General features: G+C 41.2%; 1 protein-coding gene across 1 annotated transcript in view; it reads right to left on the bottom strand.

Annotated features, from left to right (window-relative positions):
* The window catches only part of runx2a (RUNX family transcription factor 2a), an 81,828-nt gene that overhangs the window by 24,324 nt on the left and 43,092 nt on the right, over positions 1-14,412 (bottom strand). The window contains exon 5 of the mRNA XM_055635556.1: positions 7,634-7,798. Coding sequence (XP_055491531.1) covers positions 7,634-7,798 — 165 coding nt within the window. The remainder of the gene's footprint in view (positions 1-7,633; positions 7,799-14,412) is intronic.

Here is a 14,412-nt window from a genome sequence, read left to right as displayed (position 1 = left end):
AATTGAAAAAATAATTAGGAAGTATTTTATAAATATATTAAAGGTGAGAGGGGTAGCCAGTCCTATTAGGGCCCAAAGAGGCAATCTCTCTGTGGAACCAAAGAATGCATGTGAGGTGTTAAATTAATGATTCTCATTTGTTTTCACGAAGATGAATGAAATTTTAATGAGGAAATTGAGTGAGGGCATGGGAGAATTCTGGAATAAATTACCAATAAGAACAAGGAGTTATGTGATGTTCTTATGGACATAAAACTCTCCTGGACCAAATGAGATGGATCTCAGGCTGTTGCGGGAAGCAAGAGGCGAGATTGCAAGAGCCCTGCCAGAAAGTTTCAAATCTTCTTCAGTCACGAAAGAGGTGCCAGATGACTGAAGGACAACATATGTAGTACCTTTATTCAAGAAGGACAGTAGGAATAAACCAGATAATTATCAGCTGGTGAGTCTAATATTACCATTACCATTGGAAAAAGTTCTAACGTACAGGATTAATCTGCACTTGGAGGGATAGAGATTAACACAAGGCCATCAACAGAGCTTTATTAAGGGGAGATCCTATTCTCTCTGACTATTTTTATTTTATTTTGGAGAATACCAAGTGTTGATGTAAATAGTTTAATTCATATAAATGGATTTCGGTTAACCCCCTTGACAAAGTCCCATGTTAGATATTGATTGAAAAGTTGTTTCCAAGAGATTCAGGGAAATTTGACCAATCAAATCCAAAGTTGGTCTGGTGATGGAAGGCAAAGAATGTTGTCCAAGAGCTGTTTTTCAAATTAAAAGCCTGTGACAGGGGCTCTGTGCTGAGACCCTTGCTGTATTCTTGTCTATATTAATGATCCGATGTAAATGTGATTAGTAAAGGATGTAAATTCCTTGCTGGCCATTGGTTCCAGAATGATATTGATAAGTTGGTAAGATAGGCAGAGAAATGCAGATGGAATTTAATTCTCAAAAATGTGAGGTGATGCAATTTGTGAGGATACATAAGGCTAAGGTATGCAGAAGAAATGTTAGAACTGTAGGAAGTACAGAAGGACATAGACACTTCGGTAATCAGAGAGACCTGAAGCATTTCTGAAAGCAGCAATATGGTTAAAAATAGAATATAAGCATACGTCGGTTATGGTCAACTTCATAAAATATCAACTGTGTAGGAAGGAACTGAAGATGCTTGTTTAAACCAAAGATAGACACGAAAAGCTGGAGTAACTCCGCGGGTCAGGCAGCATGTCTGGAGAAAAGTACATTTGTGACATCTCGGGACTGAGAGTCAGGGGAAAGGAAAATATATAAATGGTTTATATAGAGAGCTATAGAACAAATGAATGAATGATATGCAAAAAAGTAACAATGATAAAAATGTGGAGCCCACAATGGTCCATTGTTGGTTGTGGGTGAGGTGATAACGAGTTATACAGACAATGAAACTCAATAGGATGACAGTGAAACTAGTACGATGACTAGGTGGGGGAGGGACGGACGGAGAGAGAGAGGGCTAAGAGGGTTACTTAGTCCACAGCTGGAGTATTGTGTGTAGCTCCGGTCACCATGCTTATGGGAAGGACGGTAGAGCAGAGGAGGGTCTAATTGAGGTTTACAACATTTTCAGTGGGGTAGATGGGGCAGATACAAGGCCCTATTGTAGAGGTGGCCCTATTGTAGAGGTGGCCATAACCAGAGGATGTGCAATGGGAGATTTAGAGGAGATTTGAGAATAATTTTTTTTCCACCCAGTGGTTGAAATCTAGAACATTTTACCTGAAGGGGTGCTAGAGACAAGGCCTCTTACAAAGGCAGATGAGCACCCGCAAAGTTTACAGGCCGAGCGATGAAGGTTAGTTAGGTGCAGATAAATACCAGGTGGCCGGCACTGACTGGGTGAGCTGAATGACTTGTTTCTGTGCGGTAGGTTTCTATGAGTCTTAAAAAGCACTTAAGGTATAATCTGAAATAGTAACCACTGCTTTATTATGATTCTCAACAATTTTTGCATCTACTTAATCCTAACTTAGCAATTTTCTTTCACCTTCTTCCCCACACCCACCCACACCCCACCACTCCTGCCACCAACTCCATCCAAAAAGGCCTTTGTTCCTTTGCTAAGATTAAATTCTTGCCGGTACTATTTTGCTTCACCCAAGCAGTCATTGTTCCTATTTTACATTGAGTTGGGTCTGACTATTCAATTACAGGTAACCCAATCCTGTCCTCATTCACTCTCCCCATGTGCGCTGTAAACAGGAAGTATGATTGGCAAGAAGAACGAGAACTTTTTTCTTCTCAACACAGGATGTCTTTAAATATTATTTGAATCATGACCAAAGAATTAATATAGTAGGAGGCAGAGTTTCATGGAAACTGTTGCTTTTTGCATCACTGGCTTTTCTTATATTTGCACAAAAAAATATATCATACATTTTCTTTAGTAATTTAACATTGAGCAAATACCTTTGTAATTGTAATAGTGTCCTGCAATAGAAATCATGTAGCTCATCATCTTAGAAACTTTGTAAATGTACCAGTTCCTTCAAGGAATTCTGTAAAACAGATACTTTCTAAAAAGACCAGACTGAACTAGTCTCAAAAGATAGCAAAGACTAAATGTTAGTGCCTGGAAATGGGTGCAAGGATCAATTTGGCTTATTAACGTTCTGAGCCAGTGAAAGCAACATATGTGCTGCCTGTGCATTTGTGTAGCTGAAACAAAGGAGGACAAAGTTGGTTACCAAGATGTTACTGTGTGAGTTCCTCCAAGGTTATTTTCAACCACTTCATCAATGACCTTCTCTCCATCATAAAATTAGAAATGGAATGAGTCCATTGTATGTCCATTATAATCAGTTTAATTTATTACTCCCCAAACAATGGAGGGATATGTGGCTGCATGCAGCAAAACTTGACATATTTAGGCATGTATTATTTAATCTACCCAAGTAGCAGACAATGCACAGCATTAACAAAAGTCCATCTCACCAACTTCCTTTAGCAGTCAATGGCTTTATCATTACTGAGTACAAATCATACCACTGTTGACTGAACCAGCCTCATAAATAATAGGTGGGTTAGAGACCAGAATATTCTATTGAGAATGCATTATCTTGACTCTATAAACCTTTCGATAAAGGTTTCTTCCTATAGACTGTAGTGAATCTCTGGAATTCTCTATCCCAGAGATTCATGGAAGCTAGATCATTAGAAGTATTTACAATGGAGGTAGACACATTTTTGGAAGATTGGGATATTAGAAGGCAATAGGGAGCTGGCACAGAAGGCTAATAAATGGCGGGGCAGGTTTGATGCGGCAAGTGTTCAACTCATTCCTATTTTCATGTGTCCCACAATTGAATGGGCATAACTTAAGAGAATGATGGAATACTGTCCACTTGTCCAAATTAATGCACTCAACAACATTCAAGGTCATCTAAGATAAAACAGCTCACTCACTTCACTGCCAAGCTAAATATTCACATCCTCCATAGAATGTTTTGGCTACAGTGCGTACCACTTGTCATCTACAAATGTACTGCAGCAGCTCATCAAAACTTCTTTAAGAAGTCCCTCCAAATCTGTATTCTCTCTACTTAGAGAAATAGCTCCTTAAATGCTCCTGTCATATCTGCTTCCATCACCATTCCTAGCATCGCTTTCTAGGTACCCACCACTGTCTGTGTTTAAAAAAACACATGTCCCGCACACCTCCTTTAAACGTTGCTCCTCTCTCCTTAAAGCGGTGTCCTCTAGTCTTTTACATTTCAAACTTGAGAAAAACAGTTCTGTCTACCCTATCTATACCTTTCATAAATTCAAATAATTCTATCGTCTTCTCTCAACCTCTGATGTTCCAGAGAAAACAATCCAAGTTTGTCAAACCTCTCCTTATAACCAATATTCTTTAATCCGTGCGGAATATACATAAACTCAGAATTTTCAGAGGGTTAAAGGGCTGTAGAATAATTTATTTATATGAAGAGGTAATACCATAGAATGTTTTCAGAAATGAAACGAGATAATTTTGAAAACTGAAACAGAATCTCCTGGTTGCTAAACACTTTAGCTCTCCTTCCCATTCCCACACTGATGTTTCTGTTCTAGGCCTCCTCCATTGTCAGAGTGAGGCCAAATGCAAATTTGTGGAACAGCATCTCATATTTCGCTTGGGCAGCTTACAACCCAGGGGTATGAAGATTGATTTCTCTAACTTCAAATAACCTCTGTATTCCCTCTCTCTCCATCCCACTCCCACCCAAGTCACACCAGTTTTTCGTTCTCACCTAGCAAACAGCTAACAATGGCCTGTTTCCTTTATCATTGTTACTTTTCTAGATATCTTTAATTCATTTGTTCTATAGCTCTCTACGCCATCTCTTGTTTCCCATCCCATGACTTTTAGTCTGAAGAAGGGTCTACCTGAAACGTCGCCCAGTCCTTCTCTCCAGAGATGCTGCCTGTTCTGCTGAGTTAAGGGCCTGTCCCACTGCGGGGGCCTAATCTGCGAGTTTAGAAGAGTTTGCCCTCGACTCAAACTCACAGCATGGTCGACACGTGGTCCTAGGAGGTCCTATGAGGTCACTGGAACTCTCCTTCATGCTCGAGGGAAGTTCCCGAATACTCGCGGCCTGTTTGGTCGAGGAAAGTTTTTCAGCATGTCGAAACATTTTCCACGAGTATAAATTGGTTGGCTTGGTTCTTTTGAACTCATAGTGCAGTGGTGCAGGGTTGCTATTCAGTTATAGGCAGTCGAGGGTAGCCGTAGGCAATCTCCTTCACTGACCGGGCATTTTAATTGGCTCAGTTTTCAGGACTAAGGAAAACCGACCGGAAATGTAAAATACCCGCTAAACTTTATTATAAGTTGTCTGGCTTCTTAAAAGTGTCTCCACTCCTACCCGCTAAACTTTATTATGTTGTCTGGCTTCTTAAAAGTGTCTCCACCTCCTCTCCCCCCCCCCCCCCCTCCCCCCCCCCCTCCCCCCCCCCCCCCCCCCCCCCCCCCCCCCCCCCCCCCCCCCCCCCCCACCCGCTCTCTAAAGGACTTACCGTACACTGTACAGCCGTCTTTTACCTTCCTGTTCATCACAGGGTGTGAATTTCAGACAGAGCTCCCCCACTTTCCCTGGCCCCCACCTTTGCGATGTGTTTGGGTATGCGCGTGCAGTCAGTTGATCCAGCTCGCGGTTTCATCGCTGATGGTTAATCCAGCTCAAGGTTTTTCAGGCGAGTGCCCTCGAGCTTGAAGGTCGAAGACAGTTGCTGAAAAGTCGCGCTAAGGGCCTGTCGCACTTGGGCATCATTTGCTCGTCACACAGGTGGTGCGCAAAGATTTTGTGAATCCCAAAATCCTGGGGCGCCGCATGCAACTGCGTGTCACTGCCTACATCACCACGCACCATGCGTGCTTAATGCACACCATGCGTGCATCACGACACACGCGTCGTGCGTTGTGACGTGTAAATGATGTTGTGTAAATGACAAGCAAATGACGCCCAAATGGGGCAGGCCCTTTAATGGGACAGGCCCTTTACTCCAGCAATTTGTGTCTATCTTCGGTTTAAACCAGCATCTGCAGTTCCTTCCATGAATCATCAATGATGGTTATGCAAGATCTTTTTCGGGTAAGGATATGGTGAGTGCAGTTTTGCATTAGCTCAAGGGTTCCCAACCTGGGGTAAATTTCACCTACCCAGGGGATAAATTTGTTGAATCTGGATTTGTACATATTTTTTCTCATTAACTGACTGGGTTTGGTTATGGTATACTGGTATCTGTTCGTCATTAGTGGTTCATAATAAGTGAAATAACATTGTTATGTGCTATTAATGTTGCCTGGGGTAAACGGGATGAAAAAGGTTGGGAACCCCTGCATTTTCTCATTCTTATGGAGGTCAGAAGATGGAAGAGTAGCCAGGAAATCATTAGAACAATTGAGTGGAGAAAAAAAGTGCACAGATCGACAGAATATAAAACACAGCAACAACGATGGTTTTATCGTGCAACTTAAAAGGTACGATTCAACAGAACCATATAACCATATAATAATTACAGCATGGAAACAGGCCATCTCGGCCCTACAAGTCCGTGCCGAACAAATTTTTTTCCCCTTAGTCCCACCTGCCTGCACTCCTACCATAACCCTCCATTCCCATCTCATCCATATGCCTATCCAATTTATTTTTAAATGATACCAATGAACCTGCCTCCACCACTTCCACTGGAAGCTCATTCCACACCGCTACCACTCTCTGCGTAAAGAAGTTCCCCCTCATATTACCCCTAAACTTCTGTCCCTTAATTCTGAAGTCATGTCCTCTTGTTTGAATCCTCCCTATTCTCAAAGGGAAAAGCTTGTCCACATCAACTCTGTCTATCCCTGAACGTGAACACTTCATCAATGGTTTGCACATAATCAGCTCCATTTGATATGTGTTGGCACTGGCTGTGCTTGGGTACTCCAGAAATTGTCTTAGGTATAATTTATCTCTTTAAGCTAAGGTTTCTATGTCTTCAATACAGACGCTCCCCGTCTAATGTGAGGTTTGCATCCTGCAAACCCTTGCGTAAGTCAGATGTTACCTCAGTTGGAAACGGAAGTGCTACTGTGCACGTGTAAATTTATTATTCAATGTGGTGACCAGGGGGGGACTCTGCATCGGAGACCACGTGGGAGCATCCACGAGAACAGCTGAGTGGCTTGCGGAAATAGCCGCATACAACGGCAGAAACGTACCAAGACTACTGAAACACAACTCAGAAATAAAGCAGTGGGTTTAATGAATTGCTTACGTAGGAGCTAATTTACGCAAGTCACCTATTACGTAAGTCGGGCAGTGCCAGTATATTATACTGGAGCAGTGGGAGACTCCTTGTTGCAAGTTATCCCCAGATTCACAAGATAGCTTTGTGGAAAATATGTTATCAATTAATCCTCTCAAATTTCAAATAGTTTGGACGTAGATGCAGTGGAAAATAGGACTCAATAGGACTTTCATTGCTTTTCTCAGAATAAAATTAGGTATCATTCGAAGGAACTTCTAGGTTCCAAAAACTCTAGTTCAATCTTAATCTTTGGTGCTGTCTGTGTGAAGTGTGCTTGTCCACCTTGTGACTGCATGAGTGCCCCCAGGTGCTCTGGTTTCCTTCCACTTCTTAAAACTTTGCAGGATGGTTGTTTCATTGGCACAGTGTGGTGTAGGTAATAGGATCCATGGAAAATTAAGGGAATGTGGGAAGAACAAAATGACATTAATGTGTGATGGCTCACATGGACCCAGGAGGCCAAATGTTCTGCTTCTGTGCTGTATGATTTCATGATTTAGAACTGTTTCAAATATTATCTTGCTATTCAACTACAATCATCCGGATAAGTGGTACCAAAACTGTAGTATAAAAAATAATGCACAAGGTTCAGGAGCAAACACACTCAACAGTAAGAAGAGAATATAGAAACAAGTTATGTTAGATACGTTATCAAATACAATTTCAAACAAAAGTACCAATGCTTTCTTCCTGCATAAATGCCAGCAATCACATCAAAGATCTTAATTCTCATTAACTCTTATCCTCTCCACCTCCCACCTCCTTCAAATTTTTAAATAGAAAGGAGGTTTACTCCTGAGATTGTGTCTACCTGAAAGTCGTCTTGGCACATCAGGAGTGATTGCAGGAAGCCCTGTGGCACGGGCAGAGGAGAGAGGAGTTGTAGAATGAATGGAAGGTGAAGTTATTTGACTCAGATAAGGTGGATAGGACTGATCATATGACCATGGTGGTGACGACTGGGCCTGCCTGGGGTCTGCAAAAAGAGCAATCAGTCAGTCATAAAGTCATACAGACAGAAACAGGCCCTTCAGTTCAACTTGCCCATGCTGACTAAGATGCCCCATTGAAACTGGCCCTACTTGCCTGCGATTGGCCCATATCCCTGTATGCCTTTCCTATCCATGTATCTGTCCAATCATTGCTTTTCTCTCCTTTAATAAAAATAAAGCCTTTCGACCACATTCAAAGCAGTCAAACATCACTTCCCATCCTTACGAAATAGAACATCAATATAAAAAAAATGCAAAGCAAGACATTAAACAATAACCTATATCTCTAACTCTCAAAATGCCATAGCTCAGGTGTACCTCTTTTGAAGATACTCTTATTATTTATCAGTGTTAATTAAAATGTATTTTCCTGAATACTTTCTGCAATAACAGAATTTTTTTTAATGCTTGTTTTTAACCTCAAACTGCAATTGTCAGACATTCATTATAACCTTACGTTATAAAAACACCATGCACCCTTGGGTAATAAAATACCCAAAAGAAGAATTATCTACCATAATTTTACGTAGTTAATAGATTCTACAAAGTAAAAACAAACATCTTTAGCTTTATCTTTAAAGTTCAAGTTGAAATAATTAATTTGATATTTGTTTAATGAAGAAATAAGTGAATAAACAAATCAAGATTTTTTTTCAGTGTTTCAGAAAAACAAGTTCAAGGAAGTCAAGCATTATTTTATTTATGTCAAATCTTTCATGTCAGTGGATGAATCCTCATGCTGTAATGTACCATAGTTTGCTATAAAAGAATGACAGAAGTAGTGACAAAGGCCTTTCAACATTGAAACAGATAGGAACTCAATGTTCAATGAGGACCCAAAAATATGATAGGAATAACCTTTGAATATTGGGGTCAGATAACAATGTGTATTATTGACTGTATAATGATATCCTCAGCAGTAACCAGTATCAAGTCATCCAGTCACCAAATAAATCATATACATTTCAATTAAACATTACATCCCCATCAGCTGATTTATTTTTGCACCTGGTATTTGATACCAATGGAATAAAGAATTATAATTTCCGTTGCAAGAAATTAATGGTTAATTTTCAGAATGGGGCTGTAACACAGGAAAAAAAAAATCAGTGGAGCATTGTAAAAATACTTCTCAGTTTTGTTTATTGGTTATGAAAATATTGGAGAAAGACTTGGAAAAAGAGGCAGTCGAGCAGGTTTGGGTGGTTTCAAGTGGGAGGTCTTGAGATGAAACTTTCAGGAAAACATCCAGCTAGAACTGGCAACACTAAGGAAACAAACTAAAATGTGATAATTCTGTGCATTGCCAATTTCTTCCTCTTTCCCTGTATTTTAATAGCTATTAATAGGTAGATTTAAAGTTACACAATGTGTGGTCCCAACTTCCAATTACTACAAGCCAATTTATTTGCAAAAACCTTTCCTTGCTCAATCAGTACCTTATACAATTCAAACATTTAAAAAGAGAGCTACTGAAAAGTCTGCAGTGATCCAAAGAATACCAAAGACAGCTGACTGTGGCCAGGTTTTCCAATGTATATTTTGGTTAGAGCATCTTTGTAAAGAAACTTTTTGGCTACAAAAGCAGCTCTGAATAGAATGCTCCTGGAATTCAACTATTCATTAGAGGCCCAGATCCATTGTCAGAGTGAGGCCACACGCAACTGGGAGAACAGCACTTCTTTTTTCATTCGAGTAGTTTACAATTCAACAATATAAACACTGAATTGTCCAATTTCAAGCAATATTCCCCCCTCCCCATCCCCCCTTTCTCTCTCATGCCCCTTCACTCTCACACCAGTGTAATCTCACCATCTCCCACCTCGCTCCCCCCATCACCCTTTTCCTGTCCCCTCCTTCCTACATTCCCAAGCCCCTCATTTTCATGTTCCTGCCCTCTTTCCTCTTCTCCCTACCCCTTTCCACCCACATCCCTCCCTCTGACTTTACATTTTACGTCTCCTCTGCTCTCCTTATCTGACATCCTCTTGTCTCCTTTTCACCCCTAATCTTTGTCACTTCCTCCATCCATATGCAAATCAACCTCCCCCTGCCCTATATCTACTCATCACTCGCCAGACTTTGTCTCTTTTCCTGCTTTCTTCCCCCCAGCTCCAATGAGTCTGAAGAAGGGTCCCACCCACTGAGATGCTGCCTGACCCACAGAGTTTACCCATTCCAGCACTTTGTGTTTTGTACAAGATTGCAGCATCCGCAGTCTCTTATGTCTCTTTTCAATAGAAGGCAAGGCTTGTTGGAGTACTATAACATTTTACTATTAATAAATAACACTTTAGATGTTAATGCCACCACAGTCAGCAGTCTGATATCACTGGTAGGTAGAAGTGTTTCACTCATTGGTTCGTTTAAATGTAAACTATGCACAGACATTGGTTTCAAAAGCTCCTCTCAAACAAAGGAGTGGAAATATTTATTTTTTTAATTACTGTACCTCTGTTATTCTCTGAACCATAGGGCAGATCTTGATCTGCAGTTACACTGACAAGAATGTCATCGTTCCGTTTCAGTACATTTGACAATTAAATACTCTTGACCACTAAGTGCACCTGGTGTGGGAGGTAAATTGGGAGGAGAACTGTTTTGCTGGCTGTTTGCCATCTGATGTAAGTGATGGCGGCTGGACACTGGAATGGAATGCAAATGCTGAAAAGCATCAAGCAATACATTTTCCAGAACAAATTTCAATTTGCGAAAGAGCAACTTCTGAGAAAGGAAAGAAGCAAAGGACTTGTAAACTTTAAGTGGGTATTTTGGCTGGCACTATCAATTCAAGGGTGAATCAAATATACTGAATAATAGAAATGGAAAATGCTGGAAAAACCCAGCCAGTCAGGCAGCAGCTGACGAATCTCTGGAATTCTCTACCCTGGAGGATTTTGGGGACTAGATCATTGCAGGTATTTAAAGAGAAATTGCTTGTTTTTGAAAGATCAAGGAATTAAGAGTTACAGGGAACTGGCACAGAAGAGGAGATGGACAAGGGCAGTGTGGTTTTGTAACGTGGGAGGTCGTGTCTCATGAATCTTATTGACTTTTTAGAAAATGTGACCAAAAAAGTTAATTTGGGCAGAGCTGTTGTATATATAGATTTCAGCAAGGCATTTGACAAGGTTCCGCCTGGTAGGCTGTTCTGGAAGGTTAGAACACATGGGGTCCAAAAGAGACGGCTGAATGGCTAGAAAATTGACTTGATGGAAGGAAGCAGAGGGTGATCGCCAAAGGTTGTTTGTCTGCTGGAGGCCTGTAACTAGTGGTGTACCTCTGGGCTTGGTGCTGGCCCATTTGCAGTTTGTCTTCCATATCAATGATTTGTCAATACTGAAGATGGTTGTCAAAAGCTACAGCAGGATCTTGATCAGATGGGCAAGTGGGCTGAGTAGTGGTTGATGGAATTTAATACAGACAAACATGAGGTGTATTTTGGGTTGTCTAACCAGGGCAAGACCTACACAGTGAATGGTAGGGCTCTGGGAATGTTGTAGAGCAGGAGGATCGAGGAGTGCAAGTAAATAGTTCCTTGGAAGTCGTGTCACAGGTAGATAGGGTGGTATAAAAGGCTTTTGGCACATTGACCTTCATCAATCAGAATATTGAGTTTGGAAATTGAGAGGTCAGTTGGAACAAGCTGCCAGCGGAGGTAGTTGAGGGTGGGACTATCCCATCGTTTAAGAAACAGTTGACTCTCTGACTAAAGAAACAGGTACATGGATAGAACAGGTTTGGAGGGTTATGGACCAAGCGCAGGCAAGTGGGACTAGGGTAGCTGGGACATTGTTGGCTGGTGTGGGTGAGTTGGGCTGAAGGGCCTGTTTCCACACTGTATCACTATAACTATGACATGTTGAGCAAGCTCGCACTTTAATCCTTGAAGCACAAGAGGATGAGGGGTGATCTTATAGACGAGTACAAAATCATGAGAGAAATAGGTTGGGTAAATGCTCAGTCATAAGGCCATGTGCTAGGAACAGAATTAGGCCATTCGGCCCATCATTTATCCCCCATTCAATCATGCTTGATCATTTTCTCTCTCCTAACCCCATTCTCCTGCTTTCTCCCCATAACCTCTGACACCTGTACTAATCAAAAATCTCTATATCTCTGCCTTAAAAATATCCATTGCCACCACACAGCCTTCTCCGGCAAAGAATTCCACAGATTCACCACTCTCTGACTGTACTAAAGAAATTCCTGCTCATCTCCTTCTCAAAGGAACATCCTTTAATTCTGCGGCTATGACCTTTAGTCCTAGACTCTCCCACTAGTGGAAACATTCTCTCCACATCCACTCTATCCAAGCATTTCACTATTTGGTAAGTTTCAATGAGGTCCTCCTTCATCCTTCTAAAGTCCTTTACACAAAGGGTGGTGGGTGTATGGCATGAGCTGCTGGAGGAGGCGGTTGAGGCAGGTAATATCGTATCATTTCAGAAACATTTAGACAGGTACATGGGTAGGTTTAGAGGGATACGAGCCAAATTCAGGTGGGACTAGTGTAGATGGGGCATCTTGGTTGGCATGGGCAAGTTTGGGCAAAGGGCCTGTTTCCATGCTGCATGAATCTATGTTTATGAGTGTGTGTAGGATATTGTGAATGTGTGGGAATTGCTGGTCGGTGTGGACTCGGTGGGCCGAAGGGCCTGTTTCTGTGCTGTATCTCTGAACTAAACTAAATAAATAAACAATGCCAGAACCAACTCTTATCTGCTTGCATTTAAATCATATCCCTTCATTCCCAGCATAACCATGTGCCTATCCATTAGTTCTTAAATGCCACTATCATATCTGCCTCCACCGCTACCTCCCGCCGTGTGCTCCTGGCATTTAACTCCCTTACCGTGTAAAAAAAAACTTGACCCGCACTTGATCATGTTGAATGTCAAGAAGGTTTATGGGGTCAGGTAACCTATTCCTGATTTATTTTGTTTGGTTATTGTAGTCGCCCATGAAAATCATTTTAATATTTTGGGTTAATGACCTTTCATCATGGCAAGGAAGATTCTGAAATCCAAGATATTTTTAAATTGTAGAGAAGGGGGAGAGTGGAAGAAATGCCTGTGACAGGGTGGAAACCAAGAGAAGGCTACACAAGTGGTGGCAGTGCCAACTTGAACAAGGTGTTGAAGGCTTTTTAAATATAGCTTATCTGCTTGGAGCAAATTTAAACAAAAGATAAATTAGAAAAGAGAAAAAAAGTGTTGGATCTGTGTAGTACAATACCCCATAGATATTGAAAATCTAAAATAGTGTGAAAAAGAAATATTAGGTGAGGCAGCATCTGTGAAAAAAGCAAACCTGAATAAATATTGCAGGTTGATTTAGAACAGACCAATTCTGAATGCCTGGTTGTTTGAAATTGTTGAATTCAGTATTGTATTGCAAGTTCAAATGCTTAGTTTAGTTTAGTTTATTTTTGTCACGTGTACCAACGCACAGTGAAAATAGGTGAAATGCTGTTCTCTGAGTTTACATTGGGCTTCATTGGAACCCTGCAAGAACCAAAGGCTAAAAATCAGTGAGGGAGTGGGATGGAGAATTAAAATGCAGGCAACTGGAACTTAAAGGGTAAATGCTATCTGAATATACTTGCAGGTTGGAAATTTTAGCACTTTTTTATTAGTTGTTTTCATTCTAGTATACTAGCCATGCTGTGCTATATGAGACCATGCAGCCATTATTCTTTTCACCTTTTGAAGTTGGTAGTGCAGTAGTGCACCTTGACAATGACCTTTGTTTATTACTCAATATTAGGCTAGAGCCTTGGAGAAGACAAAAGCCCAGCAAGCACTAGAATTGTTTTGTTGGAAGGAACATTAGATTATTTTGCCCAATATCTCAAAAAGCAGGTAACGTAATTTTAAAACAAAGTATTTTGGCATTAAGTTTGTTGTCCTGCAGCAAAACAACAAGCAGAGTTCTATTGGGTAACATGTGGGTGTGAGACAATTCAGTCCAAACAAGCAGGATCTTTATAATTACTATGCACAATATATGATAGGTAAAACAATGAGTTATCATAGCAGTTGTGGGGTTGGCAGGATAGTGCCTAGCCCGAGCATATAAATCACATTCTGCATCAATGCATATACTGTAACTCACATACTTCTTGCACCTGCTAAAGACACAGACATAAATATCTGGGCACTGAGGTTCATTGGATACCTATACTGTGGACCACCCCCCCCCCACCTCCCAACTCTTCTCCCACCTGGTTCCCTCTGCCCAGCACAACCCTTCTCCTCATCTGATTCCCCTTGTCTTCTACTGGTCTCTGTCTCATCCCTCCTTCTCACTTTTATGTACAAGCTATCTTCCCTCTGCATTCCCAGCCCTGAGGCAGGGTCTTGACCTGAAACGTCAACCATCTTTTTGCTTCCACAGATGTTGATTGGGCTAATGCGTTTTTCCAGCAGTTTTTCTGCTTCATATTCCAGCATCTGCAGTCCCTTGTGTCCCTGTCTCATTTTATGTAGGCTTTTCTGACATGGCAGATTCCATTTTCCACCTCTGCTGGTTCCTGAACAGAATGGAATGCTAGCCCATTTCTTGGAGTTAAGGGTCAACCTCAATGTTTTGGCCA

Source organism: Leucoraja erinacea, chromosome 5, assembly GCF_028641065.1.
Source record: "Leucoraja erinacea ecotype New England chromosome 5, Leri_hhj_1, whole genome shotgun sequence".
Classification (NCBI taxonomy): Eukaryota; Metazoa; Chordata; class Chondrichthyes; order Rajiformes; family Rajidae; genus Leucoraja; species Leucoraja erinaceus.
Note: the sequence above shows the minus strand (reverse complement) of the source record. Positions and strands in the feature narration are given on the sequence as shown.